Genomic DNA, 21,491 nt, shown 5'->3' with positions numbered 1-21,491 from the left:
AAGGTAAGGGATGACCGTCTGGATGATGAACTAGAGCTTATGTTCACAACTACTGACTCTAATTCATTATTATTAATTTCGATCCGAGATAGTGCATCAGCGTTCGTATTATTTTTTCCTTTTTTATATATAATAGTATAGTCATAGGCTGATAAGCTGAGTCGCCATCTAGTAAGGCGTGGATTGGGCTCTTTAAGATTCATAAGCCACTGCAACGGCTTATGGTCGGTGATTATTTTAAATTTTCTGCCAAAAAGGTAGGGCCGAAAGTATTTAACGGCCCACACAATAGCGAGGAGTTCCTTTTCGATAGTGGAGTAGTTAAGCTCACTATCGTTAAGCGTTCTTGACGCATAAGCTATTGGTCGGTCAGACCCAATTGGTCCCTGCGACAAAATCGCACCTAGGGCCACGTTACTGGCGTCGGTGGTTAATAGAAACTCTTTACTAAAGTCTGGGTAGATAAGTACGGGATCATTAGTCAGTAAAGTTTTACAGTGTTCGAAACACTTTACGTAGTCGGGTGACAAATTAATTTTCGCGCCTTTTTTCAAACAAGCAGTTAGCGGTTTGGTTAGACGAGCGAAGTCGGGGATAAAACGCCTATAGTATCCTAATAGCCCGAGAAAACCTTTTATTTGTCTGGGGGTTCTGGGGATGGGATATTTAGTTATTGCCGAAATTTTCTCTGGGTTGGGTTTCACTCCCTCGGGTGTAATCACATGTCCTAAATATGGGGTCTCGCGTTTTAAAAATTCGGACTTGTCCATTTGAATTTTGAAGTTAGATTGTCTGAGTCTGTCAAATACTTTTCCGAGGTTAACTACGTGTTCTTGCAGTGAAGTACTGAAGACTAATATGTCATCCAAGTAAACTACACAAATCACATTCTGGAGGCCTCTGAGGATGTTGTCCATCACTCTTTGGAATGTGGAAGGGCTGTTCTTAAGACCCATGGGCATACGGAGGAATTCGTAGTGCCCATGGCCGTCGGCTACGCTGAATCCAGTCTTGTGGATGTCTGCTGGATCCATTTCAACTTGGTAAAATCCACTACAAAGATCTATGCTAGAAAAATAGTTACATCTTCCTAGCTTATCTAGGATGTCTGAGATATTAGGGATGGGGTACTTGTCATCCACGGTCTTTTCGTTGAGCTTCCTAAAGTCAACTACTAATCTGTGCTTTATTTTGCCAGATGCATCGGCTTTCTTGGGTACGATCCATATTGGTGCATTCCAAGCAGATGATGAGGGCCTAATTATGCCTTGGTTAAGCATTTTGTCTATCTGATTCTTAACTTCCTCCCTATGAATGTAAGGGTACCTATAGGTTTTGCTATGTACCGGGATTTCGTCTTTTGTGATAATTTTGTGTTTGATTTGGTTGGTAAAAGTCAAAGGCTCGTTTTCTAAATAAAAAATGTCAGAGTACTCATTACATAATGATAATAAGTTGGCTTTCTCCTCTGGGTTCAAATGGTCGGTGCGCAACCGCGATAGGACTTCTTGGAATCGCTCGGTCTTGCCATTGTTATAATAAGTGCATGGCATAGTCTGTTCGCTAAATATATGTGCGCGCATTGGTTCGCTTAGGGTGAAAATTTGGTCATTGTGGGTCGGGTTGGAAATTTCTATTAGAGCATGACTATTTTTGGCAGTAGACAAACAATCTATGATATTGCAACCACTAATCGTTTGTCCGTCAATAGAAACGTCACCTTCAGAAATGTTAATCGGCACATGTATTAGTTGGGTGGACTGTGCGGGTATGATAACTTCAAGTAAGTTAGTACTTTGTCCTGATTGATACATGTAAATGGGATTTTCTGTATATTCAGTCTTTAGTGATCGGGACTTAAGGTCAATTTTTGAATGCCACTGTTCCAGCAGGTCGCATCCAATCAATCCATCAAAGTACTCATGAAATCGATAGATATAGAGTTTGATTGGTTTTTCGTCTTTGATTTCCGAAAAACATGGGATGGTTATAGAATAATGATTATGGGTTGTCGCGTGAATGTTGGTCACTGTGAACGGATCATAATCGGGGGTAATGTCGGCAAAAAAACTTTGTACTGCTTCGGGGCTGATGAAAGATTTATTCGCGCCTGTATCGATCAATAATTTTAATGGTGGGTTATTGATTTGGATGTACGGTAAGTTACGCTTATTCTGTGAATAATTAAGTTCTATTCTGGGGCCGTATTCAACTGGTCCTTGCAAAAATTTTCGTCCTCGTTTTGGGTAAAATTTTCAGTCTGTGGTTCGGTAATAGTAACTACATTTTGGTCATAGTTATAGTCAGTATGTAAGTTTCTGGACAGTATTCATAGTAATTGTCTGTAGCATAGTCGAAGTCGCTGAAATAAGGGTCACATGTTTCATTAACATTAAGCTGCTGCTGCTGACGGTACTGCGGTGTAGGAGGCAGCGTACGGGCGGGTGGGTGAGCCACGCCACTCATAGGCCTAGGGTATTGCTGTTGAACGCTGTGAATGGGTTGGGGCATGTTAGGGCGGGGGGGAATCTTAAACCCTGTGCTCATGTTAGATCGGGGTAATGCTTTCATCATTTGCTGTGTCCTAGAAATACCCTGAAAAGGTGGTCTGAAATTCGACACTTGTGGTTGTTGTTGCTGGTTAAATTTTGGTGAAAAGTTAGAATTAATATTCTGCAATGGTACCATGATATTGGGCCTAAATTGTCCTTTAAACGGGTGATTAAATAATTGATTTGCACTGGGGAAATGGTCTTGCGAGTTGTACATAGATTGTTTCCTAGGATAGGTGCCATAATTATTTTTACTTTGCAAGTACATGACATTTAATTCTTCTTGGGCAAATTCTAATGCTTTTTCGAGTGAATCAGGACGCATGCAACGAATGCGAGAACCAAGTGGCTCGCTTAACCCACGAATATAGGTTTGTAGCGCTAGTTTTTTATATAGTTCGCGCTTGGCTTCAACAGTTGTTGAAACGGATTCATGCAGTTCTACATAGGTCATGATGGTACTTAGTAGATTTTGTACACGCTCATAGTATACTTGGGGGGTGTCATATTTTTGGGTTAACATAGATAAGTCGGTATACAATGCTGTTTCGTCTCTGTGATCCGAAAAACTATTAATGAGGGCATTTCTTATGCCATTCCAGTCCCTGGGAATGCCATTTGTTGCTAGCATTCCAGCAGCGGGTCCCGTGATTTTATTTAGGATACCATTCAAAAGGGCTGAGTTAGTAAGTTCATTTCCAGGGGCTGGGTTCATATAATTTAAGATCAGTTGATCGCAAATGTCTAAAAATCTGACCAGCACGTTAGTGTTACCATTAAATTCAGGAACTAACCTAAGAGCTCTCCAAATTTGGTCTGTGACGTCATGCATGTTGCTAGGACGTCCTTCTGATGCTACACTTGGAGTACTGGAGGGTGTTCTACTCTCCATCTCTGAGTCTTCTTCTAACTCTTCTAATTGATCTAATAGGTGTTTATGAAATCTAAAAGATTGTCGAAGGCTAGTTGTACTGGGTTTTAAACCCTTATTACTCCTTGGGTGAAAAATTTTTACTACTTTAATTTACTACTAGTTAAAAATAGGATCTTACTGGGTAGGGAATGGGAATAGCAACTAATAGGAATATTGTGCTACTCACATTAACAGATGATTCTGCATAGCGCCTGGGCTCATCGAGGTTCGGATGAAGACGCGGGTGGGTCCTCTGTCGGCGACACTTGTAGGTTCGTAGAGATAGTCAACGCGGCGGCGATGCTGCTATCAGTAGATCGAAGTTGGATTCACTGACTCGACTACCTCTCCGTCGACTGCGCCAATTACGATAACTGGACGCCGAAGAGGGTTTTTAAAAACTCAAATTGATTTTTGAGATATTTAATTAATTAATAAATGATTACATAGAAGTGATTAAAACTAATTAATAACTATGTGATCTCGATGATCAGAGGATTGACCTTCGGCTACCGCGATTGGAGCACAAAGACACCTTTAACACTAAAAACTGTCCCACGGAACTTTTGGAATTTACTTGTCAGCACTAAATGAATAATGAAGCAATCACAATACAGTTCCTTTGAATATGGGTATGACGAAATATGTGTAGAGAGGGCTTGCACTCGTAACAACTGTCAAAATACGCTTTTTGTTTGTTTATTTACACTCACGGGCAATGAAAAAGATACATTAAGAAAAACACCAAATTACTCCTAAGCGCAAAAAAATACTTAATGACGACTTCTGCAATTTTTAAGTTCATTTAACGACGCATCAGAATATTACCAACTAAAAACGTTAATATTTTATTCAAATTTTCTATTAAATGTTTAAGTTCTATTTGGTGTCTGCATTTTTAAATGAAACTGTTTCTTTGCACTTGAACATGTTTAGGTCTTATAAAACTACAAGGTGGACCAATAGAAGTCATCCGATGTTGACTGGCTCTCATTTTTTTTCTAAATGAAAAACTTGGATTCTGTTTTTCGATTATGTTTATATGAACCTTTACAATTTTATTGGTAAAATCTAGAAGATGATATTGGCCAAATGGGCGACGTCACAATGGACAACATTTCATTTTCTTTACCCTATATTTTTATTAGTTATTCGGAAAGTTTATAGAAAATTAGTGGACCCGTATTTTTTTATTTTGTATATACATAAATTTTTGCATGTTATTTTTAACTTTAAAGTTAATTATTTTAAAACTGGAAGTGACGTCACATATTAGGCTCAATTTTTATTTTTGTCTATTGCCTGAGTCTTAAAAAAAACATAAATGACACTGACAAGTGGCATTTAAACTTTGTTTACATGCCAACCAACAAATGGGTCATTTTCAAATGACCTTGATATTTCTAATGATGGAAAGTAGGTACTTATCATGTAAAAAAATAAGCAGAAGCATTTTTTCAGCTGTGTAGGCGGTGGCATGCTCTGGGACATATTATATAGAGGTCATCTCTTAATAATAAATAAAAAAAATAGTCAGAAAGTGTCAGAACTGAATTAATGAAAATGACCCAAATAAACAACAACGTCACGATAAAACGTCAACGTCAATCAAAAATGAAAGTGACAGTTACTTTGTTTTTAAATCTATAGGCTTTGATCATCAAATTGCATCGCACCTGATGCATGACGTCAACTGCACTTTTTTACTATTTTATGATTTTCTCGAAAATGATACATCCAAAAAATACAAAAACTTTTTTTTGTGGCCTTTAGAGCTAAATCTCGAAATGGTTTTCGATTTATAGCAGCTTTAGTTTTTTGAAATGTTGTCCATTGATTGCCTACGGGCTCCTTTTATATATGGCATTTCTCATCACTTCAACGAGAACTTCGAGCGAGAGATTCTCGAACCCGTTCACATAAACACGGGTCTTCAAGACGGGACGGTCAAGAAACCCCACAAAAACCGTCTCAAATGGCAAAACCGGGCGATTTTGCAGGGAAAAATGAGAGATATAGATAGATTCAGATAAAACGAAAAAAAGCGTCCTGAAAACTGAATAAGTATACACAATTATTCCGCGATCTTGGGAAGTATATCACTCCATGGCTTCTGAATTTTTATTCTGCATTTGTATAGTCCACCAATATCAAAACAAATTTGAAATTGGTTGCCATTTGTACAAATGGGGTGATTATTTTTGGCCCACCTTGTTTTAACTATTTCTAAAGTTTCATTACCCAAAAAAAAAATAAAGAAAATATAAAAATACCAAATGATAAAGTAAGACTAGTAATGTGATTAAGACGGTAACTAGTAATAAAAGGTTATAGACGAATGAATTTTGATATTGTTAACCTACCATTATTTTAAAATACTTTTTTCTAATAAGTACTGATATTCGCAAAACATTCGCACAAAATTTTGCGAATGCGAATATCCAAAAAAGTGCGAATATTCGCGAATGCGAATGCGAATGCGAATATTCGTTACATCACTAATGTATACCTACCAAGTTTCATTCAAATCCGTTCAGTAGTTTTGGCGTGAAAGAGTAACAGACAGACAGACAGACAGACACAGTTACTTTCGCATTTATAATATTAGTTAGGATAATCTTAATAATATGTACCTACTATCTATTAGCTTAAGGGTGACTTGCATAACAAAGTTAAATAAAATTAAATAGTTTGTCTCTTGCTCTGACAGTATAATGTCAGAGCAAGAGGTCATAGATTTAATTTTGATTAAATTTGTTGTGCAAGACGCCCTAAGTAGTGTATCTTTTAGAGCAGATTTTTCGATAGTCAGATAAATGTTATGTTATCTTAGGAATAAAACTGTTAAAATTCAGACTTGACAGTGTCCAGTCTCCATTCCACCTTTAGCGGACTATCGAAAAATCAGCCCTAAAAACATTTTAATCTATTAAAATGGTTTAATATATTGTCAATCGGTCTATGTCGTGATGGTGGCAGCTTAGGTATATTTAAAACAAGTAGAATCTGGCAAAGCTAACTTTGCAACAGGTACTATTTTTCTCTTAGAGGTTTTTTTTTTCTTTTTCTTTAGTAGCCCTAAATTAATGAACAAGAGTAAAATGTACAGTCAACAAAAGAGATAATGTGAGCCACTCCAGCGCACACCCACGTTAGTGTCAGAAATTATTAAGTTTGTAACACTTTTTTGTGTCGGCACATGTTGCTATAGCAAAGTTAGCTTTATCGGGACCTATCTACCTACTTATCTAGATATCCAGCGTAATTTATGCAAACATGTGCTTTATGTGATATAATTTGTATGATTTATAGGTACAGGTTCTTAATTCGTAGACAATAAGGGGTAAATTTCAACTGCAAGTGACCAGCCTCTGTTTACAATTTACTTACAAATAGGTATACTTACGTTATCCAACAAAATTAGCTTAATAACAACTATCAACATACGAATATATTTTTTCTGTAGGAATGTGAATGGGTGTGGAATGTGAGGCAGTTAACGCATATACGAAAAATGCATTAAAACTTACAGTCCAACTATAAAGTCGTGAAAATGGAAGTGGATTCTAACTAATTATTTAAGATCGTATTTAATCGATCTGTTATATTTATTAAAGGAAAAATCCTTTAAAAATCCATAACCAACCGGTATTTTATTTTTAAAATGTATATGTAAAAGTAAGTAAATAGCTGATGATTACAAAAAGACAAAAAGTCTTAGCAAAATCGCACTCTTTGATGTCAGGACTTTATAGTTTGACTGTAGGTACGGTGTTAGTTCTCTGAGTCTTTCTACTACAGGCTGGCAAATAAGAATAGGAAATATAAAATAACTTTTTATAATATAGTTAATATCATCTGATTTTACCTGTTCTTATGGATAATGTAGAAATAAGATACCGATTTAATATATTTGTGCTATAATAAAATATAGGTAACAAATTAAGCTAACACTAGTTCAAATAATTATTGAGTATCCATTTCCATTTGCCAGACTGTACAATGTAAGTACATATAAATTATATGCTATTTCTCACATCTAACAGGTTCCTACACTCTCACGCCGCATACCATGGAATGACTAGAAGCAGTAAAATATTCTAGAAGCCTGTAGAACGTTTAAAAATCCTGTAGAACATTCTAGAAGCCTGTTCAAGGTTCTAGAAGCGTGTAGATCATTTTTAGAAGTGTCTAGAACGTTCTACAAGCCTTCAGTTCGTTCTATAAGATACTGGAATGTCCTAAAAACCTGTAGAACGTTCTAGAAGCCTGCAGAACATTCAATAAGCTACTGGAATCAAGAAGTGTCTAGAATGTTCTAGAAAGGCTGAGCTTCGTCCAGCGTGTGGAGCCAGTTGAAGATCATCATGTTTCGCTCGTATTTCGACAGAGGGCGCCCGCGCTCTCTTTCTAGATCTGCCGCCGTCAACGCCAGGTTTGCCGCTTCTGGAAGACAAATTATTGTAGAAATAGTATTCTTATACATTTTATAATAAGAAAGTTGTGTTGATAACCTACTCTATTTATAACTCAAGAACGGCTGAACCGATTTGGCTGAAAATTGGTAGGGAAGTAGGTAATCAGTAGAAGCACCTAGTATATTTTTTTATCCCGGAATTGAACTTGTAACTTGAGAAATTGAAATTTTATTTTTGATGTCTTTTATGTGTTTTTATTAGGTAACTATTATTGTGTTTTTTTACTAGGTTATTTACTTAGACAAGTAAACCACAGTGGTCGACATATTTCTGGTTATATATTATTGTGTTTTTTGTTAATAAGCTGTAAGTTTTCAAGTATTTAAAATAAAGGGACCTTTTTTAGGCAAAATGGGCTCGTGGGTCGTGGGCAACATCTAGTTATACAAACTAACTACCTATAAAATATGTAAAAAAAAACTGTGTAGGATTGCTTGTTAATTGCCACATACTGAACTGAACTGAACTAAATAGTGGGGGCACGGGCACGTACCTGGGTGCACGGACCGGCAGTGCGGCTTGAGTGGGGGCACCAGCAGCGTGGTGGGGCCCGCGCCCGCCACCGCGCACACTGCCGCCGCCTGGCGGGGGAAATGGAAACTAAATTAACATTTAATTGCTTAGGTTTATTGTCATTCTGAACAACTTATGTTAAAAGAATTTTGGAAATTGTGTAAAAGAAATAAGTCCAATGTTGTAAAAAATCATGCGACCAATAAAGTTTCTACGTAGAAGCTAATTTTATTTTCGCTAATGTTCAGAATGACCCCCGGAGCCACCCTGTTTTTACGTAACCACTTTTGCTTTTAATTTTATAGGGTCCTGCTAGGTAAGCAAACTTTATTGGTCGCATGATTTTTTACAACATTGGACTTATTTCTTTTACACAATTTCCAAAATTCTTAACTTTTTCTATAAATACTTTTTTGATTAAGTATCTACCTACTATTTTATGTGAATGAAATGTCTTAAATACCTCTAGTTTATCGAGATTGAACTCCGACTGCGAGAGTCGCTCGAGCGCGCGGTACGTGGACAGCAGCCGCTTCTTGATGTAGCTCTGACGGATCTGAAATAATATACGAGGAACAAAAGGTTAGGTTGTTGTTGATATACCTAGTAGGTAGAAAGTTACAATAATTGAGGAACTTTGGTGTGAACAAAGCGTGCAATTTGGAACTTGGAAGTTAGAGTCACTGAATGATAACCTGATTCTATTTCAATTCTATCCACCGTATTGTAGGGTCACAGGAAAGCGTTCTCAAATCCAGCTTTGTTAAAACTAATAAAGTTAATAAACTGTATGATCATAAATACTTAGGTACAAACGTATAGTATGCAGGGAGGGAATAATGACTACAAAATAAAGCAATTTCCTTACAAACAAAAATAAACGCAACTTTTTTAAATAATAAAATTTTGACTATTTTGACCGAGCTTTTCTGGTAGTTTGACAATCTTGACAATCAACAAATAATTGTAAAATGTACGCTGATAATGTATGATAATAAATTATGAATTTGACTTTGGAAAAAATTGCGTAGAACGAATTAACCAACAAACAGACTCACCTTACTGCTAACCAACGCCACATGCCGTGGCGGCGGCGCCGGCGCTACAGGCAGGTCCCCGGCGGCCGCGCACGCCGAGCTGGAGCGCGACGCCGCCGCCAGCGCCCGCTGCAACGCGCCGCCCAGACCCACCTCCGAGCTGCAGCTGGAGGTAACAGACTAGTTATAAGCTGATCTGTGGTTATTGGAGGCCCGAATGTGGCTTCAGAAGCTATAGCAGCCAAAAAACAGTATATTGGTGACCCCGACGTGATACGATTCTGTAACAGAACGCATTTTGGTCCGCTTGAAGATGCTAGAAATATGAAGAACTATATACAACCTTTGCTCGACGCGGTATAAAACCAAAAAACCGGTAGCTATTCCTTTCTTGCAGCAAGGAAAATAATTAAAAATACAAGATGGCCGCCATTTTTAACCGACTTCAAAAAAGGAGGAGGTTCTCAATTCGTCGGGATCTTTGTGGCCGCCGCCGCCAGGGTAAGCTGCAGCGCGCCGCCCAGCTGGAGATAAGACACTAATATACTAGAGATCACTAGGATGGGGGCTGCCAACCTGCAGTAGCAAGCAAATGGTAGGTATATTGGTGAGCCCGAACTGATGTGACTAGAACAACACTTAGGCCACACTACTCCAATGTTTTGCTTAAATACAGGATTTATTATGCTGCACGCTTAACGGATTAACATGTAAGATTTGTTGTCAGTCAAATGCCCAGTGTAGAACCATACTCATAATATTTCGATACTTCACAGTCGATAATATTTCTCTCTAGAAAACTCCTTTCATAAACCTCAAGCAATTTGCTTTATTAACAGAACATGATATACCTTATAATGTTTCTTTGCAGCTCTATATTTTATGAAGATGATTATAGAGCTGTAAAGAAACATTATGAGATAAACTTGACTCACTTCCTCACTATTTCTGGTGCATCTCTCTCTGCAGCAATGTCTCCGGAGCTGAACGACCTGCGCAGGCCGAGTGCAGCGCCCAGCGCCGAGCACCCCGCTAGCAGGGAGCGGCAACTGTCCACTTGGTTGGGCAGCGTTGATGTGGAGAGACGTCTGAAAAGAACAAATATAATATAATACAAACTGTTTGCTTGCCTATCGCATTGGAGTAGCTGTAATGATAGGTTTTAAGTTATTAAATAAATAAATAATATTTACTCATAATGAACGAAAGTCATTCAAAAAATCTTGACAAACTCAACAACTACGAATTCAATTCAAGCAAACTAAATTATTTTTATTGCTGCTTCTGAGAAATAGGGTAAAATATTAGCTTACTTATTTGATAAACTTTTGCTGTCTGGGTTGGGGCTGGCTACCCTCAATGTGGGATCAGGACCCTGGCCCGCCTGCAAAATAATAAAAAACACAGATATTAATGAAGGGTCAGCTATCATTATGGCCACTTGGGCCCGGGAAGTTGTTACCAATAGAACAGTTACCAATCATTTATTTATAATTATGTTTTTAGCACCACTCAATCTCAAGAGAAGTCATCAATCTCAAGTTAAAGGACATTAGAATGTTTAGAGCTACTCTTACAAGAAAATTTAAGTTTAGGGAGCTTAATTTTTTTGTGAATCTAGTGTGGTCCTTCTTAATTTTTGTTGATAAACAGTTTAAACAGTGTACTATTTGTGCGACATTTGTTATCACTTAACACTGTAGTTATGCATAAAGGACCTTTAAAATCAGTTACCTTGCAGGCGAGCATCCTCAGGACTTTGGCATCGGAGGCGGCAGAGCTGACACTGAACAGAGACAGGTCCGTGGTCACGCTCTCGTGGGACGGAGACCGCGGCACCCCGCGCCACGTCTCCCCCGAGGTACACATGTCACCTGCTTTTAACCAATCACATTTTTAGAAACCAAGGGTTTTCAAACAGATGTTATGACATTTTGCATGGGTTGTTTTGGTGAAATTGGGGAGATATCGGTGGAATAACGTCTAAATGTAATGAAAGGAGATGAGTTAGTATCGTTAGTGATAGTTAAGATCAATAAAATACGATGAAAAGAAATTACGTCGGAAAAACTGAGGCGATGTGATGTAAACAAAACAATAATATTTACGCACCGGCCTTTAGAGTATCCACTGCGAATACTTGCGTCAGATCACAAAATTAAAATGCTTGGTAATGAATTTGCGATTGTAATAATCTACTTTGTTGACCTTTAAATGTGTTTAAAATAAATTGCGGAATTCTCAATTTTCCAGCCGGATATAGAAATTTCAGATGAAAAGAATTTTCATTGGTTCACAGACAGAATCATTCAACACAGATAAAAACGTCAAATTCTGCACATACTTTACAGGTTCCTTATTCTGAGATTGCTATCGTCTAGGCAAAGGCCAGAGGATGCCAACCTTTTTTTTATCAGGGGTGTCTTTTATATTATTTTTGTTGGGCAGATTCAGCTCACTATAAATCCGTATGAATAGGTATCCCTCCAGTTTTTTCTACTAAAACCTTCATATGACACCGTTGTGTGATGTCATATAAGGTTTTACTAGCGCCATCTATGAGCAAATCCCCCATTTTAGTAGCCTATGAATCCTATGATCATGAGAATGGAGGATTATGGAGGAGCGTGGAATATGGAAGTAATAGTTCGTAGGTACCTACTTAGTACTTATTGACTTTTACATGATTTAACTATAACAGTGGTATTTAACCTACTAAGGCACACTACATAGCTACATACACTCAGATACTATCGTACCTATCCATAAAACTTATAGCTGTATTAAAACTAGTTAATTGTTAATGAACCATTTTCAATTATTTAATTACTGTTTCTAAGCAATATGTGTGCATAGCTTTATAAATATGTATGTATGTATGTTACCTATGTGTTGTCATACACACGCTAGCCTGGTACTTACCTTGATTTGTTGATCTATAAAGACTATTAGGGTTGTCAATTAATCAAATATTAAGTGGAACCGTTACCTAAATAATTAAATAATAATGTTTAAAATTATGATTTAAGTAAATTAGTTCTTATATATTCTCAGTTCACGTCTGAGCCTCTAGTACGGGTTTTGCAATATTAACGAAAACTAAAAAATATTAGGTTTTCTTCTGTGATCTATCATGTATTTTAACTATCATGGGCGGTTTTCATACTGCCTATTATAGGGGTTCAATTAGAATAGAATAGAAAATGTTTATATTATCATACATATACACGGGCAAAGTAGAAAAAAAACAATATTTTAAAAAGAAAATCTAAGAAAACACTTGTCTTTACAATATTTTTTCATTGTTATGGTATGATAAAAGGGGTAGGCTCAGCATAAGCTATGCAAGTGACCAAAAGGGCACAGCACAGCGCTGGTTTTCAGCGGACCCCAATCTCATAAATCCACACATGTACGTTAAATACATTTATGATACTGTGTTAAAGAACAAACTATACAGGGTGGCCCAAAGAGTGACGTCCAAAGGAAAATGTTTGATTCCTTAGGTCAAGGGGTAGCCAAATCACCCCCATGTATGTTCAGCAATTTTTAGTAGTTTAGGAGTTATGATTTTTTTAACAAATTTTCTACGAAAATCGACCTCAGTGGATCAATTATGTTTTATTATTTTTTTGGATAACTTTTTTAAATTATTTTTTATTTTTGTGTCATCCTCTTAAGTTGTTCTTTTAACCATAAAAGTTTCAGCTTCCTAGCTGTAATGTAAGTTAGTTATTTTTATGTCGAAAGTTCAAATTATATCATCGAGCTAGACTGCTCTGAATTTTCAACTTGAAATTAAAAATTGAAATAGATATTTTCATGGTCCCTTATTAATTTTAAAAACTCCGCAAGGTTCCAAAAAACATAAAAATAAAAATAAACTATTGCTTAATGGGGTATTATTTGCAGAAAATAGCCTTCAAAGGTACTTGGGTGGAAATTACCTCAGAAGTCAATTGTTTCAGAAAGTTGAAAGATTCCTGTTATGTCATTACTAAGGACTAATTCAGTTAGAAAATGTATCAAATTAAAGGGAAAATAAAATTATTTACTATTACTTTTTATTTAAGTTACATTTTTGAATGTAAATTCTTAGTAAAATGTTTAAGTCTGAGTTGTAAGATTTATGAGATAATTGTATTATTAATAATAAATAAATAAACTCAAATAATTCTTTTACAAATTTACTCACAATAAATTTTCAAAATGGCGACCTCCCACAGCAATACACTACCTCCATCTACGCAAGAAATTTTCTTTAAGTCAAAAAAGTGACAAATGTAAAAAATATGACATCTGTCAAAAAGTTAAACATGTCAAAAAAGTAACTTTTCTCAAAAATGTGACATCTGTCAAAAAGTGACATCTGAATGAAACAGAGAAGCGTATAGGCGACTTAAAGAAAATTTCTTGCGTAGATGTAGGTAGTGTATTGCTGTGGGAGGTCGCCATTTTGAAAATTTATTGTGAGTAAATGTGTAAAATAATTATTTGAGTTTATTTACTTAGTATTAATAATACAATTATCTCATAAATCTTACAACTCAGACTTAAACATTTTACTAAGAATTTACATTCAAAAATGTGACTTAAATAAAAAAAAAAAGTAAATAATTTTATTTTCCCTTTAATTTGATACTTTTTCTAACTGAATTAGTCCTTAGTAATGACATAACAGGAATCTTTCAACTTTCTGAAACAATTTACTAATTAGGTAATTTCCACCCAAGTTCCTTTGAAGGCTGTTTTCTGCAAATAATACCCCATTAAGCAATAGTTTATTTTTATTTTTATTTTATTTTGGAACCTTGCGGAGTTTTTAAAATTAATAAGGGACCATGAGAATATCTTTTTCAATTTTTAATTTCAAGTAGAAAATTCAGAGCAGTCTAGCTCGATGATATAATTCGAACTTTCGATAAAAAAATAACTAACTTACATTACAGCTAGGAAGCTGAAACTTTTATGGTTAAAAGAACAACTTAAGAGGATGACACAAAAATAAAAAATGCTTTAAAAAAGTTATCCAAAAAATAATAAAACATAATTAATCCACTGAGGTCGATTTTCGTAGAAAATTAGGAAAAAAAATCATAACTCCTAAACTACTAAAAATTGCTGAACATACATGGGGGTGATTTGGCTACCCCTTGACCTAAGGAATCAAACATTTTCCTTTGGACGTCACTCTTTGGGCCACCCTGTATATTGACGACCGAATGGCGTAGTGGTAGTGACCCTGACTACTGAGCCCATGGTCCCGGGTTCGATTCCCGGCTGGGGCAGATATTTGTTTAAACACAGATATTTGTTCTCGGGTCTTGGATGTGCCCGTAAAATGGCAATAGGCCCGCCCCCTATTACATTGGGACTAACATAACACTCTGGCGAAAAGTGGGTGCAGCAATGCACCTCTGCCTACCCCGCAAGGAGTACATAAGTACAAGGCGTGAGTGCGTGTTTTTTTTTTTTATATACAAGCAAACTATATTAAAGAGAGAGAAAAAAAAATGACAGCTACCTACATTTTTTAGAAAATTACAAAATAGTTATCAGGGAGTACTCAAACCATTCGGACGTAGTCTAGTAAGGGGTTAAATGCAAGCAAAATAGCTTCTCCATACAATCTTTCTGCATAGGTAGTTATATGAATTAGTATGCCCATCTGAAAATTCATTAATATTAAAAAAAAAAACCTTAACGTAGAAATGTAGAAATTCTAAATAAAAAACTAGGTAGGTATTGATTGATAAACAATTGTACATCGGTAAGTAGTAGTAAGTACCTTGTATTAACGATAAGTAGGGTATGTGATCTACTTAAAAACACATATAAAAATATACTTAACAGTTATGATAAGCCCTTCTGAGAATCATTAGACTCGTCATACAATTAGAAATTCAATATTAAATAATTATTTTCCTTTTAAAAACCTCAATTCAATCTTGTACCTAATTAATGGGCAACCCTGACCCACACACACACACAAGCGCAGCTCATTTTAACACGTGCACATACACACACGCACACAGGGATAGAAGCGGATATATGAAACCGAATGCTTGTCAAACCAAATGGATACGGTAAGTTAGGGATGGGAAACAATCGATATAAAAATCCTCCTTTTTTCGGTTAAAAATAATTGTTTATACAGGGCGTTGCAAAAGAGGTTAGGTAGTTAGGTACTAGACAGAGAGAGCGTAACTAGGAAGCATTGTGAGTATCGTCTTCTCCTCGTCTTTTGAAAATTTGCGTTTTTTTTTAATTTTCCATAGAAATTTTGTTGGTCACGTGACTATTCAAATTCAAATTCAAATTTATTTATTTCATATAACATAACATAACAACAAAACAGAACATAAAATTAGAAATAAAATAAGTAAGTAGGTACGGTACACAAACAAAATACTTATATATGTGGTTATACAATTACAGTTTTGTTATGTCAAGTGCGTTCTTGTACAAATGACGACAATTAGTTTGATCCTCACACTAGGCGTACCCGTATCGTGAGGATCAGGTACACGAGGTAACAGTTTTGGTCGGAACACGCGCTTAAACTAAAGTTAATACTAAATTATATAATAATACATACATTTACAATTATATATGAAATGTGATGATTTATGTGTGTTAAGGAACTAGGTACTTATTAGAAACTGTGTTTGTAATTATAATACTTTAAATTATAGATTTTCTGACTAATACGTAAAATTAAGATTTTTCTATTGGAGCCGTAAGAACAATTCTTCAGTCTGACTGTAGGTAAGGTTTAGGAGCCAGTTACTTAGTTTCTTTTTAGCATCTCTTAAAGTACAGGATTTTATATCGCAGAGCTTACTAATTTTATTGTACAAAAATGCGGAAATAAAAGGATCAAAGCGTTGTGCGAAATAAGTTTTAACCAACGGTACCGCTATTTTGAAATTTCTGCTATTCATCATGTGATGGTACTTATCTGATCGAAGTACGGTCCCATGTGTGGATACTGTGCTTTTTAGGATAAAAAGTTTACGTATGCTAAGGACGCTCGCTTCTCTGTACAGATCAGTGGTTGGATACCTATGTGGCTTCCTGAACATTGTTTTGAGGACAGCTCTCTGCGCTCTTTCAACTTGAATCATAGTTGTGTTGGCTGCGTTACCCCAACACGAAATACAATATGTCAGCAAGGAATGGCATAATGCATAATACACCATTTTCATCACATCATTGGAAGCCGCATTACGAAGGTTACGGAAGATGTAAATGCATTTGCGAACTTGACCAGACAGTTTAGTTATGTGGTGTTTGAATGTGAGTTTACTGTCGATCATTACGCCTAAGTATCGAATGACATCACACCGGGCTATTGCAGAGCAGTCACATTCAGAGGCACTATTAGAACATGTGTGGATCTTGATGCTTGCCAATTCGGGACCTGGTGCAGATGCGTCGGAAATGTGAAAGAAAATGAATTTCGTTTTCTTAACATTTAGTGTTAATAGGTTCCTTTGAAGCCACGATGCCACTTCAACCATTCCCACTTCGGCTGCCAAGTGAACCTGTTCCCAGCTGTTTGCATGATAAAGCAAGACTGTATCATCAGCATAACAGATTATTTCAGCGTTACCCAGGGTAAGTTTGTGGATATCATTCATGTAGATTAAGAAGAGTGTTGGTCCTAAAATACTTCCCTGGGGAACACCAAAACGTACTGGTCTTTCACTGCTTTTATATTGACTGATTCTGAGACACTGCCTCCGTTCCATTAGGTAGCTTTTGAACCAGTTTAATCCTATGCCTCTGATACCCATAGCTTCGAGTTTTTTGAGAAGTAAAGTAGTGGAGACAGTGTCGAAAGCCTTAGCAAGATCTAAGAAAACTCCTAGACACTTACTGCTTTATTTACTATGGAACACCAAAATTTTGTTTTGCTAATTTCCATAAATCCAGTTTTTGATATAAGTAGTAAGCAGAAGTAAGTACTTTTTAAGCTAGCTAATCCTTTCATGCTGGTACCCCGGTTCTACCTTTTTTGGCATAAGATTTATTTGCCTAATCTCGTATTGCATAGTAACGTTTGGTCAAAGTCTCGTTACGCCGAAAATCGTATGGCATAAATCTCGTTTAGTAAAAAGTTATTTCGCATAACATTGTTTAGCCTAATAATGGTATTGCCAAATCTTGAATAGCCTAATAATACTATGGCATATGTTTATACAAAGTAATAATATTCGTTTGGCTTTAACTTTGACGGAGGGTCTCCCTACATAGCGCAAACTGGTGCCTTGTACTGTTTCCGCTGTTTTGGAAAACGCTCCGCTTTGATTTTGATGAACATGTGCACCTAACACGCTCCTCCTCGCTTTGCTCGTCGTCGCACTCTATTTTTAGCTTTCGATCTCATGGGGTTTGTAATAATTATATTGGTCTTTAACTTTCGATTTTTTGATCATACAATATCGTAATTTTCGGGATGTAGGAGAAAAATACCACAATTTGTACATTTACTACATACTTAATATATTATTTATTAAGATAACATTAGGAGAAACAAGATTATACATAGGTATAGACGAACATAAATTTGAGCAAACGAAACTTAGGTGTTTAAAGATTGTGCCTAAAGAGTTTTAGACGAAACGAGCCTTATGCCACATAAGTCTTGGCAATGTGATGGTTCGGCCAAAAAAGTTTAGACCATACGAGTTATGCGAAATGAGTTTTGGTCAATAAAGATTATGCGAGATGAGCGGAACCCTGGTACCCCACTTGGCTATTCGTATTTGCCAAAGTTTCCATGTACAGGGTGTTGCAAAAAGGGTACATACTAAGCCGAAACCTACATGTGCAGCATGGTATATCTAAGCCCGAAAATGAAATCAGAATTTCAAAATTCGCGATTTTTTTTCATTTTCCATATAAACTATGTTCCTCATGTGACTTTTTACTACGAAGAATGGTTTTTTACGCGAATTTTGAATACCCTTTTTGCATCTGTATAGTCAGTATATATTCGCCAAACTTATTAAAAAAGGAGGTGGTTCTCAATTCGTCTGTGTATTTTTTTATGTATGTTCACCGATTACTCCGCCATATATGGACCGATTTTGAAAATTCTTTTTTTATCGAGCAAAGTTCTATCGACAAACAGCCATCCCTATTGTGTGCAGGCAGAGCGGCGCGCGGGACATGGTCGTATTATTATTAGCGTCCTTAGCCCGCGTGCACACTGGCACAGTTATAGGAAATAATAATAATAATAGTAATTTGATCAAAAAAGGTTAACTGGAAGAGAAAGAGAATGTTACTAGCAATAAGTTCGCCTTTGCATATTTTTTATTTATGTGAAATAAAGAAATTTACAACAATTAGCTGAAGAAAAAAATAATAAATTAACTAGTTAACAGATATAGGTGCCTATTCCAGTTGAATTCGTTCATAATTTGTATTTTTTTACTTAAGTACCTACTTAGGTATTCTTGTAATCGTGTTGCCAATGGTTTAAAAAAAACACAAAAAAATACGCACTCACGCCTTGTACCCCCTTGTACTCCCTTGCGGGGTAGGCAGAGGTGCATTGCTGCACCCACTTTTCGCCAGAGTGTTATATTAGTCCCAATGTAATAGGGGGCGGGCCTATTGCCATTTTACGGGCACATCCAAGACCCGAGAACAAATATCTGTGTTTAAACAAATATCTTTCCCAGCCGGGAATCGAACCCGGGACCATCGGCTCAGTAGTCAGGGTCACTAACCACTACGCCATTCGGTCGTCTTTTGTGCTGACAAATTAAACATTAAATTACAAAGTAATAAAATACATATAATAAATACAATATACAACCCAACAAGCAAAATGGTCGAATAAGGGCCCATTTATAGCACTTAAAATCGAATAAGTATTGATTAATGGCTGAAATTTTACTAGATTGCGCCATAAAAGTGGTACAGCTATTAATAAGCATTTTTATCTAATTTGCGCTGTAACAATGTCGAATACACATCTACTCGACCTATATTCGACCTATATAGCCCGTTTATTCGACATTTCTATAAAAGCTGCTTTATTTTATTTAACGCACACATTAGTGCTGAAAGAGAGCTTTAAGAGTTATTAATTCGCTTATTGATTGTTCAGGTTGCTATTATAGAACTATTACTCATCATTGTATTATTTGGATCTAATTTGCTGAATAAAAGATTTTATTTTACTATACTGCATCATTGTAACTCTTATAGCTTCATTAATCGACATTTCGAATAAAAGCTTTCAAATAACTGTAATAGCTCACATACTATTTGAAATGCTCTTATGGCACATTAATTCGATAAATAATTCAGTAACAGCATTTTGGTTACGTTTATACAGTTTGTAGTATTTTAATGTGACAAGCAAATAAATAATTCCATTGCACATTCATTTTTTTATTACGTGATAAAATGGATTACAAGTCATGGAAATTAAAAAAGAAAATTAAAACAAAGATACGGAAAAATTCAAACTAAGGTTCAAACAAAGTATTTGTCTCAAAATTCGTCAAGTGCGATGGCCGAAACGTCAAGTGGTTCCGTTGTTCCACAGAAAACAACTGAAGAAATCGTGGGCCTGGTGTCTCGGTCCATAAAACATATCCTCCCTTCTCAATTGTCTGCACAATCTTGAAAACCATTCTGGAAAAAAAGCGTGATTAGTATCTTTTCTGCTTTATTCAAGTTGTATACTTGCTTGCTTTGCAATCAATCAATCACTTTTAAATGTTTGCTATATTCTATTCTGAAAATCAATGTAATAAATTTTTCATCGTGTGAAGAAAATGAAGTTTTTTTTTATAATTATATAGTTGCTAATTTATCATTAAGTATGAAATGAAGCAAATATGAACCAATCGTTAATTAATTACATTTAATAAAATACATCAAATGACATTCACCCCAACTCGGGTTAGTCAAGCTAAGGATTTTGCATTGAGGAACCCTAAATTTATTTAATGATGGCTGCTTGTTTTGCTATAAGTGCAACATTGTAACTATTATTGCATCAAAAATCGATTAATAGTGCTGTAATAGCGATATACGAACAAACATGGCTATTATTTTATTTTAATAATTTATTTAATTAATTTTGACCATATTTACTATTTTTTAAGAAAGATTTAACGTAGCCCTTAAACATATGTTAAAGAATTCCTATTACTTTATCGATAAAGTTAAATGCGCCTAAGATTTTTCGTATACGAATGTGTAAAATGCAACAATACGAGTAGAAATTGCACTAGTAATAACTCATTTAGTTATTAATGGAGACTTACTTACCTTTATGCTTTTGTAATCAGTCATTACGATAGATCAGTCACAATAATCCACAGATTTTCTTCCATATATTTTTCTGCAACAGTGTGACTAAAATTCAGCTAAATAGTGGGGAAAAAGTAATTTTGTTGCATTTATCCCACAAAAATGAAGAGTTGTAGCAACTCGACAGCTATTATTCTACTTATTAGTCGATTAATGAGCACCACATCGCTGTTACTGCACCCTTAGTGTAGAAGCTGCAACAAAATTGCTATGACAACCCTAAATTGGGTACAGTTTACTTTTACTCGACTTTTAACCTACTATATAAGCTTCTTGGTTACAGTCACTCGACTTTCATAGCACTGAATTGCTGTATAATTTGTGCCCTTTTCGCGTCGAGACAGCGCTGCCGTGACCATTATTCGACTAATTACGGGACTTTTACAGCACATATTAGCAAAACAGGAACGTGGCCGTTACCTTTATTGCACATATTTTTGCTACTTGGGAATTTTACCTTAGCCTGAGATTCAAATCAAATTATGGACAAATCCGACCATTCTATACCAGGCCTTACATTTTACCTATTGGTAGATACGCTTATACCTAGATATCACTTAGAACTTGTACAGATACTCAAGGACTCAACATTATCTGTTTCTATATCTAGTACACTTTTCAGAAAATTTAATTAATGTTATTACTTACTTATTAG

The 21,491-nt window shown here is 35.9% G+C and overlaps 1 protein-coding gene and 1 long non-coding RNA gene across 3 annotated transcripts; both read right to left on the bottom strand.

The window, feature by feature from the left end:
• Positions 1–7,748: 7,748 nt before the first annotated feature.
• Positions 7,749–11,785, bottom strand: LOC105388235. Of its 2 annotated transcripts, none has more exons than XM_038110487.2 (8): positions 11,606–11,785; positions 11,228–11,370; positions 10,807–10,877; positions 10,429–10,581; positions 9,515–9,659; positions 8,920–9,012; positions 8,437–8,524; positions 7,749–7,911 (listed from the first exon to the last, which is right to left on the bottom strand). In XM_038110487.2, the coding sequence occupies exons 2-8, from the start codon at positions 11,360–11,362 to the stop codon at positions 7,784–7,786; spliced, it is 813 nt and encodes a 270-aa protein (XP_037966415.1). In that variant the 5' UTR covers positions 11,363–11,370; positions 11,606–11,785; the 3' UTR covers positions 7,749–7,783. The 2 variants fall into 2 exon arrangements, with proteins under 2 accessions (XP_037966415.1, XP_037966416.1); XM_038110488.2 differs by having other exon boundaries at positions 11,228–11,367.
• An 8,105-nt stretch (positions 11,786–19,890) lies between these two features.
• On the bottom strand, positions 19,891–21,287 carry LOC125490507. The gene is made up of 2 exons (XR_007267716.1): positions 20,795–21,287; positions 19,891–20,152 (listed from the first exon to the last, which is right to left on the bottom strand). It is a non-coding gene; the product is annotated as an uncharacterized LOC125490507 (long non-coding RNA).
• Positions 21,288–21,491: the final 204 nt, after the last annotated feature.

Source organism: Plutella xylostella, chromosome 24 (assembly GCF_932276165.1).
Source record: "Plutella xylostella chromosome 24, ilPluXylo3.1, whole genome shotgun sequence".
In the NCBI taxonomy this organism is placed as follows: domain Eukaryota; kingdom Metazoa; phylum Arthropoda; class Insecta; order Lepidoptera; family Plutellidae; genus Plutella; species Plutella xylostella.
The sequence above is the reverse complement of the archived record's forward strand: the minus strand, read 5'-3'. Positions and strand labels throughout refer to the sequence as shown.